This window comes from Cricetulus griseus, chromosome 3, assembly GCF_003668045.3.
Source record: "Cricetulus griseus strain 17A/GY chromosome 3, alternate assembly CriGri-PICRH-1.0, whole genome shotgun sequence".
NCBI lineage: Eukaryota > Metazoa > Chordata > Mammalia > Rodentia > Cricetidae > Cricetulus > Cricetulus griseus.
In genome coordinates, this window is record NC_048596.1 from 245,963,538 (window position 1) to 245,978,191 (window position 14,654).

A 14,654-nucleotide genomic window follows, 5' to 3' on the forward strand; every position below is an offset into this window, starting at 1 on the left:
TGCCCACTGAGTTGTAGCCCCAGCTCAGTTGGCTGGTGACCGCTGACCTCTCTCTTCAGAGAGGGAACCTAAAGCAAGGCATGCTTGACAAAGAACTATGTTTCCAGAGACTCCACGAGCCCCAGGGTTTGCCTTCTGAGAGACAGATGCTCCACCCATTAGTCTCTTTGGTTTCTACAGAAGCTAAACAAATGCATTTAAAAAATTTGGACTCTGACGGATATTTTTCAAAAGATAATTGTTAAGAACTGAAGCAGAACAAATAACTAATCTTTGGAGTAAAGGAACATGGGAGTGCAAAGTCTTTTAATACACACGCACAACACACACGCACACACACACACACAGAGAGAGAGAGAGAGAGAGAGAGAGAGAGAGAGAGAGAGAGAGAGAGTACACACAAAAAATGATAATTATAAAGATGGCTGCCAAGTACCGTGAGATCCTGGAATTTATAAAAAACAAGTAGCATCCCCACTCACCCTCAGAGTACATCTGAAAAATGCCAGACCTAAGAATAGCACCATGAACTTTCACCTAGATCCAACAACAGAAACAGTTTTTAATGGTGTGTTTTCCTTTGCCTGCATACACACACATATCAAATAAATCACCAGCGTTAAAGAGTTTTCATCTTAATTGCCTCCTCTCTTGTCTGGAGATGAATTGTGCCAAACATATCATGTTGTATCTTTCTCTGCAGTCAAATCTGCCAGATGATATTTTTGAAAGTGGAAAGGCGACAGAGGAAAAAAGGCCACTGTCTCTCAGCTTTAGTGACCTGCAGGATGGAGACTGCGTCTTCACCTCTAGTTCAGCCACCTCGCCCTCCAGCTCACACTCAGCCCACCCTGAAATTACCATCACCCCTGCTGAGCTCACCCATGGCAGCCTGTCCTCACAGAATGAGGGTACAGAGGACAGCAGCTCAGCATCTTCCAGGAATTCCCTGGGTGAGGACCATGAGCCAAAGTCCCACACAAAGAGTGATACGGTAGAGGCCCGGAAGCCCGGTGTGTCGGCAGGGTCCAGAGCAGAGAGCCTGTTCCTAGAGAACAGTGTTGCCGAGGCTCTCCTGCAGGAATCAGATGAGGCCTCTGAGCTCAAACCCGTGGAGCTGGACACGTTTGAAGGAAACATCACCAAGCAACTAGTGAAGAGGCTCACCTCAGCCGAGGGGCCCATAGTCACTGAGAAGCTTTTCTTTGAAGGCTCTGTTGGTAGCGAATCTGAGGCTGGCCGCTCCTTTCTTGACGGCAGCCTAGAAGATGCCTTCAATGGACTCTTCCTGGCATTAGACCCACACAAGGAGCAGTACAAAGAGTTCCAGGATCTGAACCAAGAAGTCACGCACTTGGATGATGTCCTCAAAGTAAGTACCTTTCTGGAAAAATCTGATTCGGTTTGGGAAAAAGCATCCTAAACCAACGCTGTATTTAAAAAAGCAAATCTTGTCGTGTCACTGGACCGATAACTGTTACGTAAGTGGAGGTGATTTTTTATAATTCTTCTCACACCTATCCATTTTTATTTTCCTAACAACAAATCAACTTAGCTAACTTGATTAGGAATTGTCTTAAAAACTCTAAAGAAGGTCAGAAGTGGGGAGATGGCTAAGGCCAAGTGGCCTGGACCAACAGGTCATTCTTTAGATAAGTCAGGTTCCTGAGAGGAAGGACCTGGGGATGAGGAGATAAAGAAGACAGGAAAAGTTGGGGTCAGGAGTTCTTATGCCAAGCAAATATTATTAAGAAGTACAGCATCTTATATATAAGTTTCAGTGAAAAAAAAAATGGGACAGAGTCAGCAGAAAACTGTAATACAAGACAAAGTCTGCAGGAAGTTATTAAAGCAATGTTGCCCACAGGATGTCTCAAGTACATCACAGATGAGCACATAGTAGCCTTGGGACTAATAACCATAACCCTTTAGTGTTGGGTTCTCAGAATCTGAAGTCACACTTCCTCCAAGGCTCAGGCCCCAGGCCACCAATGGCCTCGCCAAGCATATTCCTCATTTTAGACAGGGAGCTATATTTCTTCTCCATACAGCAGGGCCTCAGAGAAAGCCTTGGATCACCCTGGCCCCCAACAGTGAAGAGTTTGCCATGAAAGCATGGGGGCCTGAACCCACATAGAAAAAGCTGAGCATGGCTTGAAATTCCAGCAATCCCAGGTGGACCCCTGCAGTTTGCCAGCCAGCCATCTAGTCTACTCAGTGAGCTCCATGCCAGACAGAGACCCTGACTCGAACCAAGATGGCACCTCAAAAACACAGAGGCTAATCTCTGTCCTACACATTCATACCCTCATGCACATGTTCACACACACACACACACACACACACACACACACACACACACACACACTACTGCCTCCACATGCCTATCAAGTCCAAGTGTGAAATACTGGTGTTTGTTTATCATGGTCTCAAAGATGCTACCAGTTAGGGTCTTTCTAGGGATACCAGGGAAGCTGGGAAGGTCAGCCCCAAGGTCTGGAGCCACCCTCTCTTCTCACATTGTCACAGTGACTCTTACTGAGGATCATCCCTCCTGAACTTGACCCGAATCAACAAGCTGAGATCTGAAAGGACTCAGTAACAATTCCCCTTTGCTCATATACTAGAACCTAGGGAACCACAAATTCCAACAGAGATATTGTCATCATCCCTGGTGCTCAAATAGGGTCGAGGTGTGAAGGCAAGAGGGAGGGGGCAATAGCCCCTCAAACCGGATATCTTAATAATGTTGTCACCACAGCTACATCAGAATGAATCTGTCTGAACCTGGCATACAAGTGGAAATTCTTTTTAAATGTAGCATAGGAAGACAAGGCTACATGGCCACTTGTTTAACCCTTTTTTCTCTGCTCTGATTATATGGTCAAGTAGGATTCCTCAAGGAATAAATAAGATAGAAATTTTCAGCAGCAAGCTGAAAGGCAGCCTATAGGAGGCCCCCTTGTTCCTCTGTAAGATGGTTTTATGTGGCCTTTGCAATGACACCAGGAGCTATAGTCTCAGGACTTTCTTACCATCTTCTTTCTCTCCATTTCTCATACTGACCTAGCTCCAGACAAGATTTATGCCTGAGACAAATGATAATTAAGGCCTATGACACTTCAGGTCCTCTAAGTTTCTTTTTATAGAAAGAACCTCTGAGAAGGGCACATAGAGTCTGCTCTCTGTAGGACACGTCTCAAAACTGTGCACACGGAGCTCAAGCGTGGAGGACACCTGGATGGTGCTCCACCTTACATCTCATCTGCATGATTAACCTGCTTTTCCTTGTAGTAAGAGGGGCTCATTTCAAAGAGCTGAGGTACACACTGGCCCCACTAAAGGAGGTGCCTTGAAGAAAGATAGTGATGGGATTTGATCTTCAGTGTGAGGGGTAAGGGTTCAACAGCCCCAGTCTAAGGCACTGACAAGGCTCAGCTCATCAGGATACACTGGGCTCATTAGCTGCCCATCTTATAATGCCTTGGTGATCTCAGAATCCCTTACGGCTCAGCCTGCTCTTGACCAGCACTGTCCCAATATTGTCTAGTGACCTTCATCCACTTATCTTTTTGCTGTGCCCAATGTTTGAAGCCATCATCCTGCTACACAGATGGCTGACTTATTTAAGAAGACTCAAAAGATAGGCCAAGTCCACAGCAGTTCCCCTTTTCTGCCTGAGATCAACAGCATCAGCATCGTTGGGAGCTTAGGTTTGGGGCGAGTGGCTTCTGTGGGACAAAGCTCTCTCTTTTTCTTCCTCCTTCACATTCCTAGGATACTAAACATCTTGAGGATCAGAGACTCAATGATGCTGCTTCCCGGACGGAGATCACTGAGGGTGAATGAGACAACCGTGATTTAAAAGACTGAAAGACATTTCCCATGTGCTTCTGTGCCATCCCAAGTATCTGAGACAGATTCCCGAAAGGCCCTTCCTACCTTGTGCTAAGAATCAGCAAGGGGATCCTCCTAGACGGACAGAGGACATTTAGTGCGTCTTCTTTGCAGGCCTTGTTCTGTTCAGCCCACCTCAAGTCCTCTTGAATATATGGATATGCTTCTCTTTGTCTCCAGGCCATAGACACTGGCATTGCCAACCAGCCATGCTTCAGTCTATGTCCTGCAACATGCTGTAGAAGGAACTTGTCCCCACAAATTCCAGGATCTGGCCAGAGGGATGATAGGATTTGTTCCTTTCAAGGCAGACATCCAAGGGAATCAGGGCTATTTTCCCATCATGCCCAAGTCACTCATTTGCTTCTCTTTGTGTTCAGTGCTCAGAAAAAAAGCATTTGAATGGAACATGGTGATCAGCCTGGGGCAAGTGTATTTGAGCAGTTTCCTTTTCTGGAATTCGTTTTGTCAGTTCTTTACAACATACTTTAGACACAGAGCTCCAGGCTCTGCAGACACTGTAACTCGGCAGTAGAGGCCGATTCTGGTTAACAGTCAGCAATGACTCAGTGGCTTTTAAAATTTGTCTGCTGGGTTGATTTAAAAAAAGAAAAATGTCTTGAGACAGTCTCACTATATTGAGGCTGGTCTTGAATGCATGACCTCAAATGGTGCTCTCAGCTCAGCCTCCTGAGTGTCTGGGGCTGCAGGCAAATGCTATGGTGCCAGGTTTGCTCATTCTGTTCTATTTGGTCATGAGCACTACACCAAAGGAATACATCACTTCTGCTTCCCAGGACTTTCAGGTTGTCAGTTTTTAGAGCTGTTATTGTAGTAATATAACTCCAACAGAAGCAGATATGCCAATTGCCCAGTGATGCCCAGTGACCTCCAGTGATCCCCAGTAACCCCCAGTGGTTGACTTACCTCCAGTTCTATCTCTCCTACTCTTCCTATGTACTTCCCTCTGGGTTCTTTTTGACCAAATCACAACTGTTGTGCCATTTTCTCTGTGGTTGTATTTCTTTTCCTCAAGATGAAGACTTTAAATGCCAACCAAAAATAAAGGCTTGGAAAACTGTAAGAAAGTGTCACGTTTCCCATGGATGCCACGAGTCCTGCTGGTCCCCCTGGTGTGTTGATGGTCTCCTTGGTACCTTCTGCCTTTGCAGTGCAAGCCGGTAGGCAGCCGCAGCCGATCCTCCAGCTTAAGTCTGACGGTTGAGAGTGCATTAGAAAGCTTTGATTTCCTCAACACCTCTGACTTTGATGAAGAGGAGGATGGGGATGAGGCCTGCCACGGAGGAGGAGGAGCAGACTCCGTGTTTTCAGACACTGAGACAGAGAAAACTGGGTGAGTGTGGAGACAGCCAATGCTTCTATTTCTCCCGTCACAGCTGGTACAGTCACCCTTTGTTACTGTCAGGGACCACCTGGTACACAGCTCCAGAATGACACAATCCTTGCTGTCATGTCCAACCTTAACAGGTCACATGCAGCCACATGTGGCCCAGGACAGCCATGAGTGCAGCCCAACACAAAATCATAAACTTACTTAAGACACTGGGTGTGGGGCTGGAGAGATGGCTCAGAGGTTAAGAGCGCCGACTGCTCTTCCAGAGGTCCTGAATTCAATTCCCAGCAACCACATGGTGGCCCATAACCATCCGTTATGAGATCTGGTGCCCTCTTCTGGTGTGCAGATATACATGGAAGCAGAATGTTGTATGCATAATAAATAAATAAAATCTTTAAAAAAAAAAAAGACACTGGCTGTGGTGGCACACACCTTTAATCCCAACACTCAGTAGGCAGAGGCAGGCGAATCTCTGTGAGTTCTCAACCAGCCTGGTCTACAAAGTGAATTCTGGGACAGGCTCCAAAGCCACAGAGAAACCCTGTCTCAAAAAAAACAAAACCTTACTTAAGACATTATGGCATTATTTTTGTGACTTTTGTTAGTATCTAGATTGTATGGTCTTGAGGATGGACTTTTGTAGATGACAATACTGTGCCAAAATGTGAAAAGGTTGGGCACACCTGAAGGATGACTTGACTTTTGGTTCCTTTTGATTGTCAAGTACAGCTTGTAAATATTGCTGACCGACTGGAGGTTGCATCAGGTACCCAAGTACCTTTGATTTCTTAGAAGGGGAAACAACTGTGTTAGTTGGTGTACACGGGCATGTGTGGTGTAGGGTGAGGGGTCTACACAGGCAGGTGTAGAATGACCACATGCAGCACATTCTAAATCAGCCAAGCCAGGTGGCACCAGACTTGGACCCTCCATCCCTGCTGTGCCTCATACTTGCAATGCCTCCGTTTACTGAGCTGTTTTCTCAGCGCCCTTCTCTCTCTCCTTTCAACTATCTCGGCATGAGGTTGAAATCACTGGTGTGCTTCCCAAAGGCCGGCTTGAGTTGCCCAATAAAGTAAAGATGGATGCTTGGCACTCCATTAGATCTAAGCTCCTCCAGGCAGAAAACGTGTTACCTTCTCCCTCAGGTGTCCTCCTACAGCTAAGCCAAGATTCTTAGAGCCAGCTCCTAGGCCCACTTTGTGATTTCAGAAGAAACTAAATGGCCAGTATTCACCTGCTAGGAAAGAATCCACCAGCATGTATCAAGGGAAGAGGTGGTCTCCTCTGACTTTACCTTTGGTACAAGTAGGTTTTCAAATTACAACAAATTTGGCTGTCCAACCTTACAGAGCTGTCAGTGAAGTGCTATTATTTTGGGTTTCTATTGTTGCTGATGGGTTTCCTTTTCCAAAATAAAACCATACATATGTATGTATGTATGTATGTATGTATGTATGTATATTCCTTGAGCAAACTGGGAATAAAAGGAAATGAAATGTAGAAAATGTAATATTTAATTTATAGTTCTTCATGCTACATTGAAATTTCTGTGGCTTGACTGAATTTACAAAATATTTCTTCACTTAGACTTTTCTACATACCTGTTGGCTTTTGCTGTTGTATACATAGATGAGGTAAAGCTCTAAATTGCAGCATTTTCACAAATATATCACCTCCTTTGTACATCCTACAGAACATTGATTTTAAATCTATCTAATCAAACCAGTCTTGCTGTATGTTACCGGAGCAATAGGAAGAGGTATATGTATATGTGTATGTATATGTGTATGTGTATGCGTATGCGTATGCGTATGTGTAGGAGAGTGTGCACACCCATTAGAGTGTATGCATGTACATGCACACACTTATGTATGAAAGTGTGTGAATGTGTATATATGGGCTGTGTTGCCTGTGTAGTGTGTGACTGAGTGTGCATTGAGAGTGTGTGTGCATGTATGTGCACAAACATGTATGTGAGTTGTGTACATGTTTTAAATATGTGCCAGTTGCCAGGATGCAAGCTGAGCATGGTTCTTAAGTGAAACATGTGGACAGAGACAAGCCCTCAAAGCTCCTAAGTTTTCTGTGCAATGTTACCTTTGTGGACACTGCAGAGCATGAGGTGAAAGGCCACTGTGTACCCGTGTGCACCAGGGACTCTTATTAGCATCCCTGCTGCTCAGCCTTCCATGTATGAAATTATCCAATTATCCCCTCCCACCTGAACATATAAAAAATAAAATTAGGGGATACAGGGGAGGGTATAGGGAAATGGAATGAATGAAAACAACGTATAATGATCCACAGATATGGAGATGACAAGGTGAACCCGTTTCTTCATATGCTAATCTAAAGAAATGAAACAAAATATACAAATAATTTAAATGTTAAATTTTGACACAATTATGAAAAGGATGGTTAACTATTATAAAGGTCCTGGGTCTTTCTGGGACTCACATGATGCCCATCAATGCTTCAGCAGACACCAGCAAGATATCTCAGTAAGTGAAGTCCCTGCTGTCCCAGTCTGGCAGCCGGAGTTGGATCCCCAGGACCCAAATGAGGATGGACAGATCCAAGTGGACAAAGTAGTCCTCTGACCTCCACATGCATGCCATAGCCCATTGCCCCCTCTCATAAACACAAAATGACAATAAACAATCTTTTTGTTTCAACAGAATCACTTGATGGAAGAGGCATACTAAATGATTATAAAGTATAAAAATAAGTTCCTTTTCCCAATGGGGAATGTTCCATCCTTTGGAATATTAGAACATACTATAAATCACAATGTCTACAACATTACCATTATAATATTTTTAAAGTATACATTGAAAAGACAGATAAAAGGTGGTAGTTTCATCCCTCAGCCATGATGGTCTGTTTCAACAGCATCCAAGGAAGTCACTCTCAGAACTAGGAAAGCAATTAGCTTCATGTTCTCCATTATGACTTGTGTCCGCCACCTGCATTGTGCCCTAATATTTAGCCTTTCTTCTTCTCTTTTCTGCATGTCATACGGTACTCACATGTGTGTTTGTTTACATATTTGCATATATTATTGGCTAGGTCCTACATATGAGGAAGAACAGGTGGCTTGTTTTCTTTCTGAGATTATGTGACCTTGCCTAGTATTATATACCCTAAGTGCATTTGTTTTACTGTGATTTTTCTTTTGAATAGCATACATCAAATATATATATATCAAATTTTTATTACCCATTCATCTATTGATGAGCAACTAGTTTGGTTCCAATTCTTTGCTATAGCAAATAAAGCAGCAGGTATTTCTTGTTCTAACGCTCTTATGGATTTTTCAGTTTGGGTGGGGGATAAGTGCATAAAAATGCATTCAATAGTAAAAATGAATTTAATAGTGTAAAGTGTAAAACTCCACAGTTTCAGAATGCCTATTCTAACTGTATAGAAGTTCATTGAGATGCAAAGACTTTGGATCTGGTTAATTTTTTGTGTATAACGGTTTTGATTTACAAGATCCTTATAATGAAGGTTATGTTTTTTAAAAATTTGTTTTTAAAAAGAAAATTCTATATACTCACATCATAAAATAATCAAACAACCCAGATAAATATAAGACTTATTTGTATACTTAAAAACCACAAACTATGGCGGCCATGGTGGCACACACCTTTAATCCCAGCATTGGAAGTCAGAGTCAGGTTGGTCTCTGTGAGTTTGAGGCCAGTCTGGTCTACAGAATGAGATCTAGGACAGCCAGAGCTCCACAAAGAAACTTTGTCTTGAAAAACGAAAAATAAAGAAATAAATAAATTAAAATAAAACCCATAAAATAAAACAAAACGTATGTCCATTGAAAAAAGAATAAACAGCCATAGTGAAATCTACCTGTAATCCCAGCACTTAGAGGTAGGGACAGGAAATCAGGAACACAAGGCTGGCCTCAGCCACATGGCAAATCAGGACTATGTGAGACCTTGTCTCAAAAGAGAAGGGAAGGAAAAAACTTACATAACACACGAAATCGAACTTTTCAGTGTGTACATGGTGATCTAACCTTGGACAGTGTGACGGTGGGGCTTTAGAGAGCATGAGAAACAAGACTGAGTTGAGAACTGTGTAACCAGACTTCCCTTCTAGAGTCTGACTGTTCACAGCACTGTGTCTGTCCTTAGGAGTTTCTTTCTTGTCTTCAAGTGGCCGTTGGCATGAGGCCAGGGCAAGGCCTGCGAGATCACTCTTTAATGGGACTCATAGGAAACCACACACACACAGGACTGTTGAATCCCAGAGAAGCTGGCAGATCCCCCAGCTACAGAGTGGGAAACGGAAGCAAGAGCAGAGTGAGGGCACCGTTCAAAGACTTCCCAGGGAAACTGCCTCACAAAGCCCTCATTGTGCTCGCAAAGCAAACAGCAGCCTGTGTTTGCATGGTCTGTTGATACCTGGCAGATTGGCAAGTAGCTGAAATTAAGTTGTTCTAGAAAGGTATCTCTGCCTTTGAGAGCAAGCCTGGGAAGGGCTGCTTTCAGTGGAGACCATGTAAACTTGGTCTGTGGTTTGTGCACAGAAAGAAAAAGCTCATGTTTCACCCACTTTCCTGCTTCACAGTTACAGGTCAGTTCACCCGGAAGCCAGGGGTCACCTTAGCGAAGCTCTGACTGAAGACACAGGCGTAGGGACCAGTGTGGCAGGAAGCCCGCTCCCACTGACAACAGGAAATGAGAGCCTGGACATCACCATTGTCAAACATCTACAGTACTGCACCCAGCTGATTCAGGTAGGGTGCATGGTGTGTGGGAGATGGAGGTGCTGATGTGCCAGGAAGGTGTGCATGTTATTTATGTGTTTTAGCTTTGCCAAGGAAATGAGAGTTCAGAGGTAAGGGAGTGTTCCTGTTTTCATTTGAAGGAAGTAAAAACTTGGCAGACGTGTCCACCTTTTTTTTAATTATTATTATTTTCAAGACAGGGTTTCACTTTCACTGTGTAACAGCCTTGGCTGTCCTGGAACTAGCTCTGTAGACCAGGCTGACCTTGAACTCACAGAGATCCACCTGCCTCTGTCTCCTGAGTGCTGGGATTAAAGGTGTGCACCACCAACATCCTTCACCCTTTCCTAAGCCTGGGTTATCAGTTTTAAGTTAAACCTAGATCTGGAGACAATTGTGGGTGCCAGGCAGAATATGATCAATTTACTACACTGTCAGGTAGTAAAGGAGAGGGATTCGACAAAGGGAGACAATGGTGCCATCTACCGGCAGAGTTGGAAGACTTTGTTAACTAAATAGATGTGATGTCAAGCTCACTTCCTACCACATGTCGCACTAAACAGAATGTGCTACAGAAGCAAGCCATGTTTCCCCAAATAGCAAATGAGGAAGTTTCCTTTTCTTCAAGACAGGCTCATATGTAAGCCAAGCTGTCCTCAAACCCACTGTGTAGCTGAGGCTAGTCTTGAACTCAGGATCATCCTGCCTCCACCTCCTGAGTGCTGGGATTGCAGGCTGGCTCCGGCTAGTAATTCTTATGAGCAATGGGAAGGAAAGTCCCTCCAGGTCATCTCCTCACCACTTAGCTCTCACACTGGAACACCATACGGCCTTCTTCTCATTTCTCATTTCAGTGGGCATTGAAACATTTACCACCTGAGGTATGACAGTCCCAAAGCTGTGAAGGCCTTTTGCAGCAGAAAAGCTTCCAGCTGTCCTGACTAAACAGGACATTTTCCCAGAGGCCTGGATTGAAATGTTTCCTTCTTGCCTGGCTGCTTGTCTTCTCGCTGCCTTGATCTTCTCCCAGATTGCTTGGGGGTGTGTGTGGAACAGGATAAGAACACAGAAGCAATTGTAATCACAGCTTTTCAGAAGACAGCCACTCAGACAGGCCGCAGAAGGAAGAGGAAGAGTGCCGAGTACCTAAGCCAGCCAAAACCAAATGGCAGGGAGAGGAGTGAGGGAAGGCCAGCAGCTGGGCGGTGTTGGCCACACATTTGTGTGAAATATAGAAGAATATGATTTTCCACCACAAATAAAGACGCTATCTGAGCATAGTAGTACAGGACTGTAACCCCAGCACTGGAGGGACAGATGCAGGAGGATCCAGAGTTCAAAACAAACCTGGGCTACCCAGCAAGACACTGCCTCAAAGAAAGGAACTACCTGATGGGGAAACTGAAGCACAGAGGTGATGTGTGTGTGTGGGGGGGGGGCTGACTGTCAAAACCCTGGCATCTGGCAGACTTGTGCCCTGTTTGAAGATCTGTTGAGCGTTGAGGCTCTAGCTGTAACATTGCCAACCAGCCTCACAAAGGCTGTGTTTTCCCTGCTGAGTAAATGGAACCAGTTGTGGTACTCATGCCTGCGATCCCAGCACTTTGGAGGCTGAGACAGGAGGATTGCTGCAAGTTTGAGGCCAGCCTGGACTATAGAGTCAGACCCATCTAAAAAAAAAAAAAAAAAAAAAAAAAAAGGATTTATGTTTCCTTCTAGCTACTCACTATTTACCAGCTGCCACTATTTACCTGACTGAGATTCATTCAGGTCTATAATTATCTTCTCCAACTCTGATAATGTGCCAGGCAAACCATCAGCCAGCCTTTGAGAGGTGAAGTAGCTCTTATGAAACCTAAGAGAAGTCTCTTCCATGGAGGGGGTAAAGTGTTCTCCCAAAGGTTGAAGAGCATGCAGCCGTCGTCAGTGCACTGTTCCTCTCTGGCAGGGCCATGAGGCACAGTCCAACTCTCTTGTGGAACAGATCTGTGCTAGAAAAGCAATTGAGGTTTGTGTTGCACAGGCTGACTGAAAACACACATACAGACAAGTAATATTAATATTATACAGGCCAGAACATATGTATGCATATACATATATGTTTGTAACAATTGATGAAAAAGAGACCATGAATTTGAGAGAAAGGAGGGGTATATTGGAAAGTTTGGAAAGAGGAAAGGGAAGGGGAAAATAATGTATTTAAAATCTCAAAAGAAAAAAGGGACATGGGGTGAAGGAGTGAGATTTACAAGCCCCAATCCCCACTTGCTGTCACTCCATAATCAGGGTGTTTCCTTACCACTTGGTATATAATTGGGGAGAGTTAAAAATGGGCATTCTATGAGTCCATTATAACTATATTTAGAGATGAGGTGTGTGTCCTGTACTTGCTCACAAGAAAGACATCAGTGTGTAATTGCTAGACGTCAGTTTCATTTTGTTTCATAGCCTAGGCAGCTTTTGAGCTCACTGTGTAACTGAGGCTGGCCTTGACCTGAGTGCCATGCCTCTACTTCCCACATATTGGGGTCACAGGTGTGCACCACCACACCTGGATAACTGCTGGACTCTGAAGTTAGAGAATGCCATTTATTTTAGGGTTCAAATGCTCTAGACAGCATGGTATGGCAGTGTCATCCTCACCCATGAGCCATGCCTGCCATCTGTGCCTACCAGGTAACCTGGGCAGGTCCCCACGGGACAGAGAAAGAGCAGAGCCATTAAACAAGTCACTTAGATCCTTCCTGTCGCAGACCTTCTTTTCCTTGTACCCTACACACAAGTGAAACCAATGCCTGCTTATGTGGCATTAGGCCAGTTACTTAACCCTGGTTTGCCTCAGTCACACAGAGTTTCCTGTCACCAAAATGGAGATGGCAGTTGGAGTCTCATTGTGTCATTGTGAGAAACGGTGTGAGCTAATACATGTATAGAGCTCAGAGTGGCACCAGGTACCCAGACAGTGCTCTTGGATTACACTGGGATAGTTCTGACTACAAGAATGACTGTATAATGTGCTCCGAATTTTCAGTTTGGAATCAGGGAAATAAAACCATGCAGTTCGTAAAGCAAATCTTTTTCTGCTTATCCGTCACCCAAACCCTCTGCTGTCTTCAAAGAAATTGAGATTTACATAGGAGCAAGGGCAGATCTGGGTTCAGAGTTTTTATACCAAAAATCCCAGCACTTGGGAAGCTAAGGCACTGGGGTTATGAGTTTGAGGACAGCCCAAATTAATAGTTTTAGGCCAGCCTGAAACACATGATAGACCCTGTCTAAAAGAAGAAACGGAGGAAAAGTGAAAAATTCACAATAACTTGAAGCTCTGCCACTGAGAAAATTCCCGAACATATACATATGTGGAAGAGGTCGAAAGTAACAAAAACAGATATGATGTCATGAACTGGCAGAGAATGAGGAACATTGTCAGGCTGGGACAAAAGTGTTACAGAGGTCAGTCTGGGCAACCACTTTGGGAAGGGCGCAGAGGGCAAGGTCACTGCCCTCGACATCATTGAAAGGGCTTTTATTTGTCTTGTCAGCAAATCGTCTTCTCTAGCAAAATCCCCTTTGTGGCAAGAAGTCTCCTGGAGAAGCTATCGAGGCAGGTGCTCGTGATGGAGAAGCTGGCAGCAGTGAGCGACGAAAACCTTGGGAACATCACCTCTGTGGTGGAAGGTAGGCGCGCCACCTGCAGGCCGTCCCTGGAACCAAAGCACACAGGCCTACTCAACGGACTCTCAAAAGCAAATGAAATGTACACACAAAAATGGCACCACCTCCAGGCAGAGCTTCTCAGACATTTTTTATTGCCAAGATTGCCTTTAGGACAGGTAATCTGGATTGTTCTAACTCGAGGAGTTGGTTAAATCCACCCCGTGCCCCATGGATGCAGTTGCACTGGATGAGTTTCCACACCCTGCTGTGGAAGAGAAGCTTCATGGACTCAGTAACCTACAGGGCAGACTGGTTCTGAGAGTGCATGAGGCAGAACTTTGGGGAAGGGTATGATGTGTGTAAAGACCAAAGGTCAACTTCAGATATCATTCTCTCTCTTTTTTTTTTTTTTAGATTTATTTATTATGTATACAGTGTTCTGCCTGCATGTATCCCTGCACCCCAGAAGAGAGCATCAGATATCATTACAGATGGTTGTGAGCCACCGTGTGTTGGGCATTGAACTCAGGACCTCTGGAAGAGCTGCCAGTGCTCTTAACCTCTGAGCCATCTCTCCAGGCCCCAGATATCATTCTTTAGGATGACATCTTGGTTTTTGAAACAGGATCTTTCACTGGCCTGGAGCTCACCAAGTAGCCTAGGCTAGCTAGCCAACAAGCAGCAGAGATCCTCCTGTCTCGTCCTCCCCAGCAGTATGCCACCAGCTTTTGAATTGTGGGTCCTGGGGCTCAAACTCGGGTCCTTGTGCTTTCAAGGCAAGCACTTTTAACAATTGAACTATTCCTCAGCTCCAAAAGCAGAACTTGGCATGGGGAAGATGCCCTTGACTTTTTGTGATCTGACCCCTGGGCTCTTTGATAAAGGCCATCTCTTTCACACCACGTATAAATGGAAATGCAGACTTCTGGGTAATCTGTGACTGAGCTTAAAGCCCTCCTGAGGGTCTCCCTACGAGTTTCTGCCTCTACT

At 44.6% G+C, this 14,654-nt stretch overlaps 1 protein-coding gene across 4 annotated transcripts in view; it reads left to right on the forward strand.

Moving 5' to 3' along the window:
* Ripor2 (RHO family interacting cell polarization regulator 2) overlaps positions 1-14,654 on the forward strand; it is a 57,505-nt gene that overhangs the window by 25,648 nt on the left and 17,203 nt on the right. For 2 of the 4 annotated variants that reach the window (XM_035441515.1, XM_035441516.1), the window contains 4 exons: positions 704-1,372; positions 5,070-5,251; positions 9,848-10,016; positions 13,550-13,685. In XM_035441515.1, coding sequence (XP_035297406.1) covers positions 704-1,372; positions 5,070-5,251; positions 9,848-10,016; positions 13,550-13,685 — 1,156 coding nt within the window. Of the gene's footprint in view, positions 1-703; positions 1,373-3,777; positions 3,850-5,069; positions 5,252-9,847; positions 10,017-13,549; positions 13,686-14,654 lie in introns of those variants that run through there. The other 2 variants (XM_035441518.1, XM_035441517.1) reach the window with 1 other exon arrangement.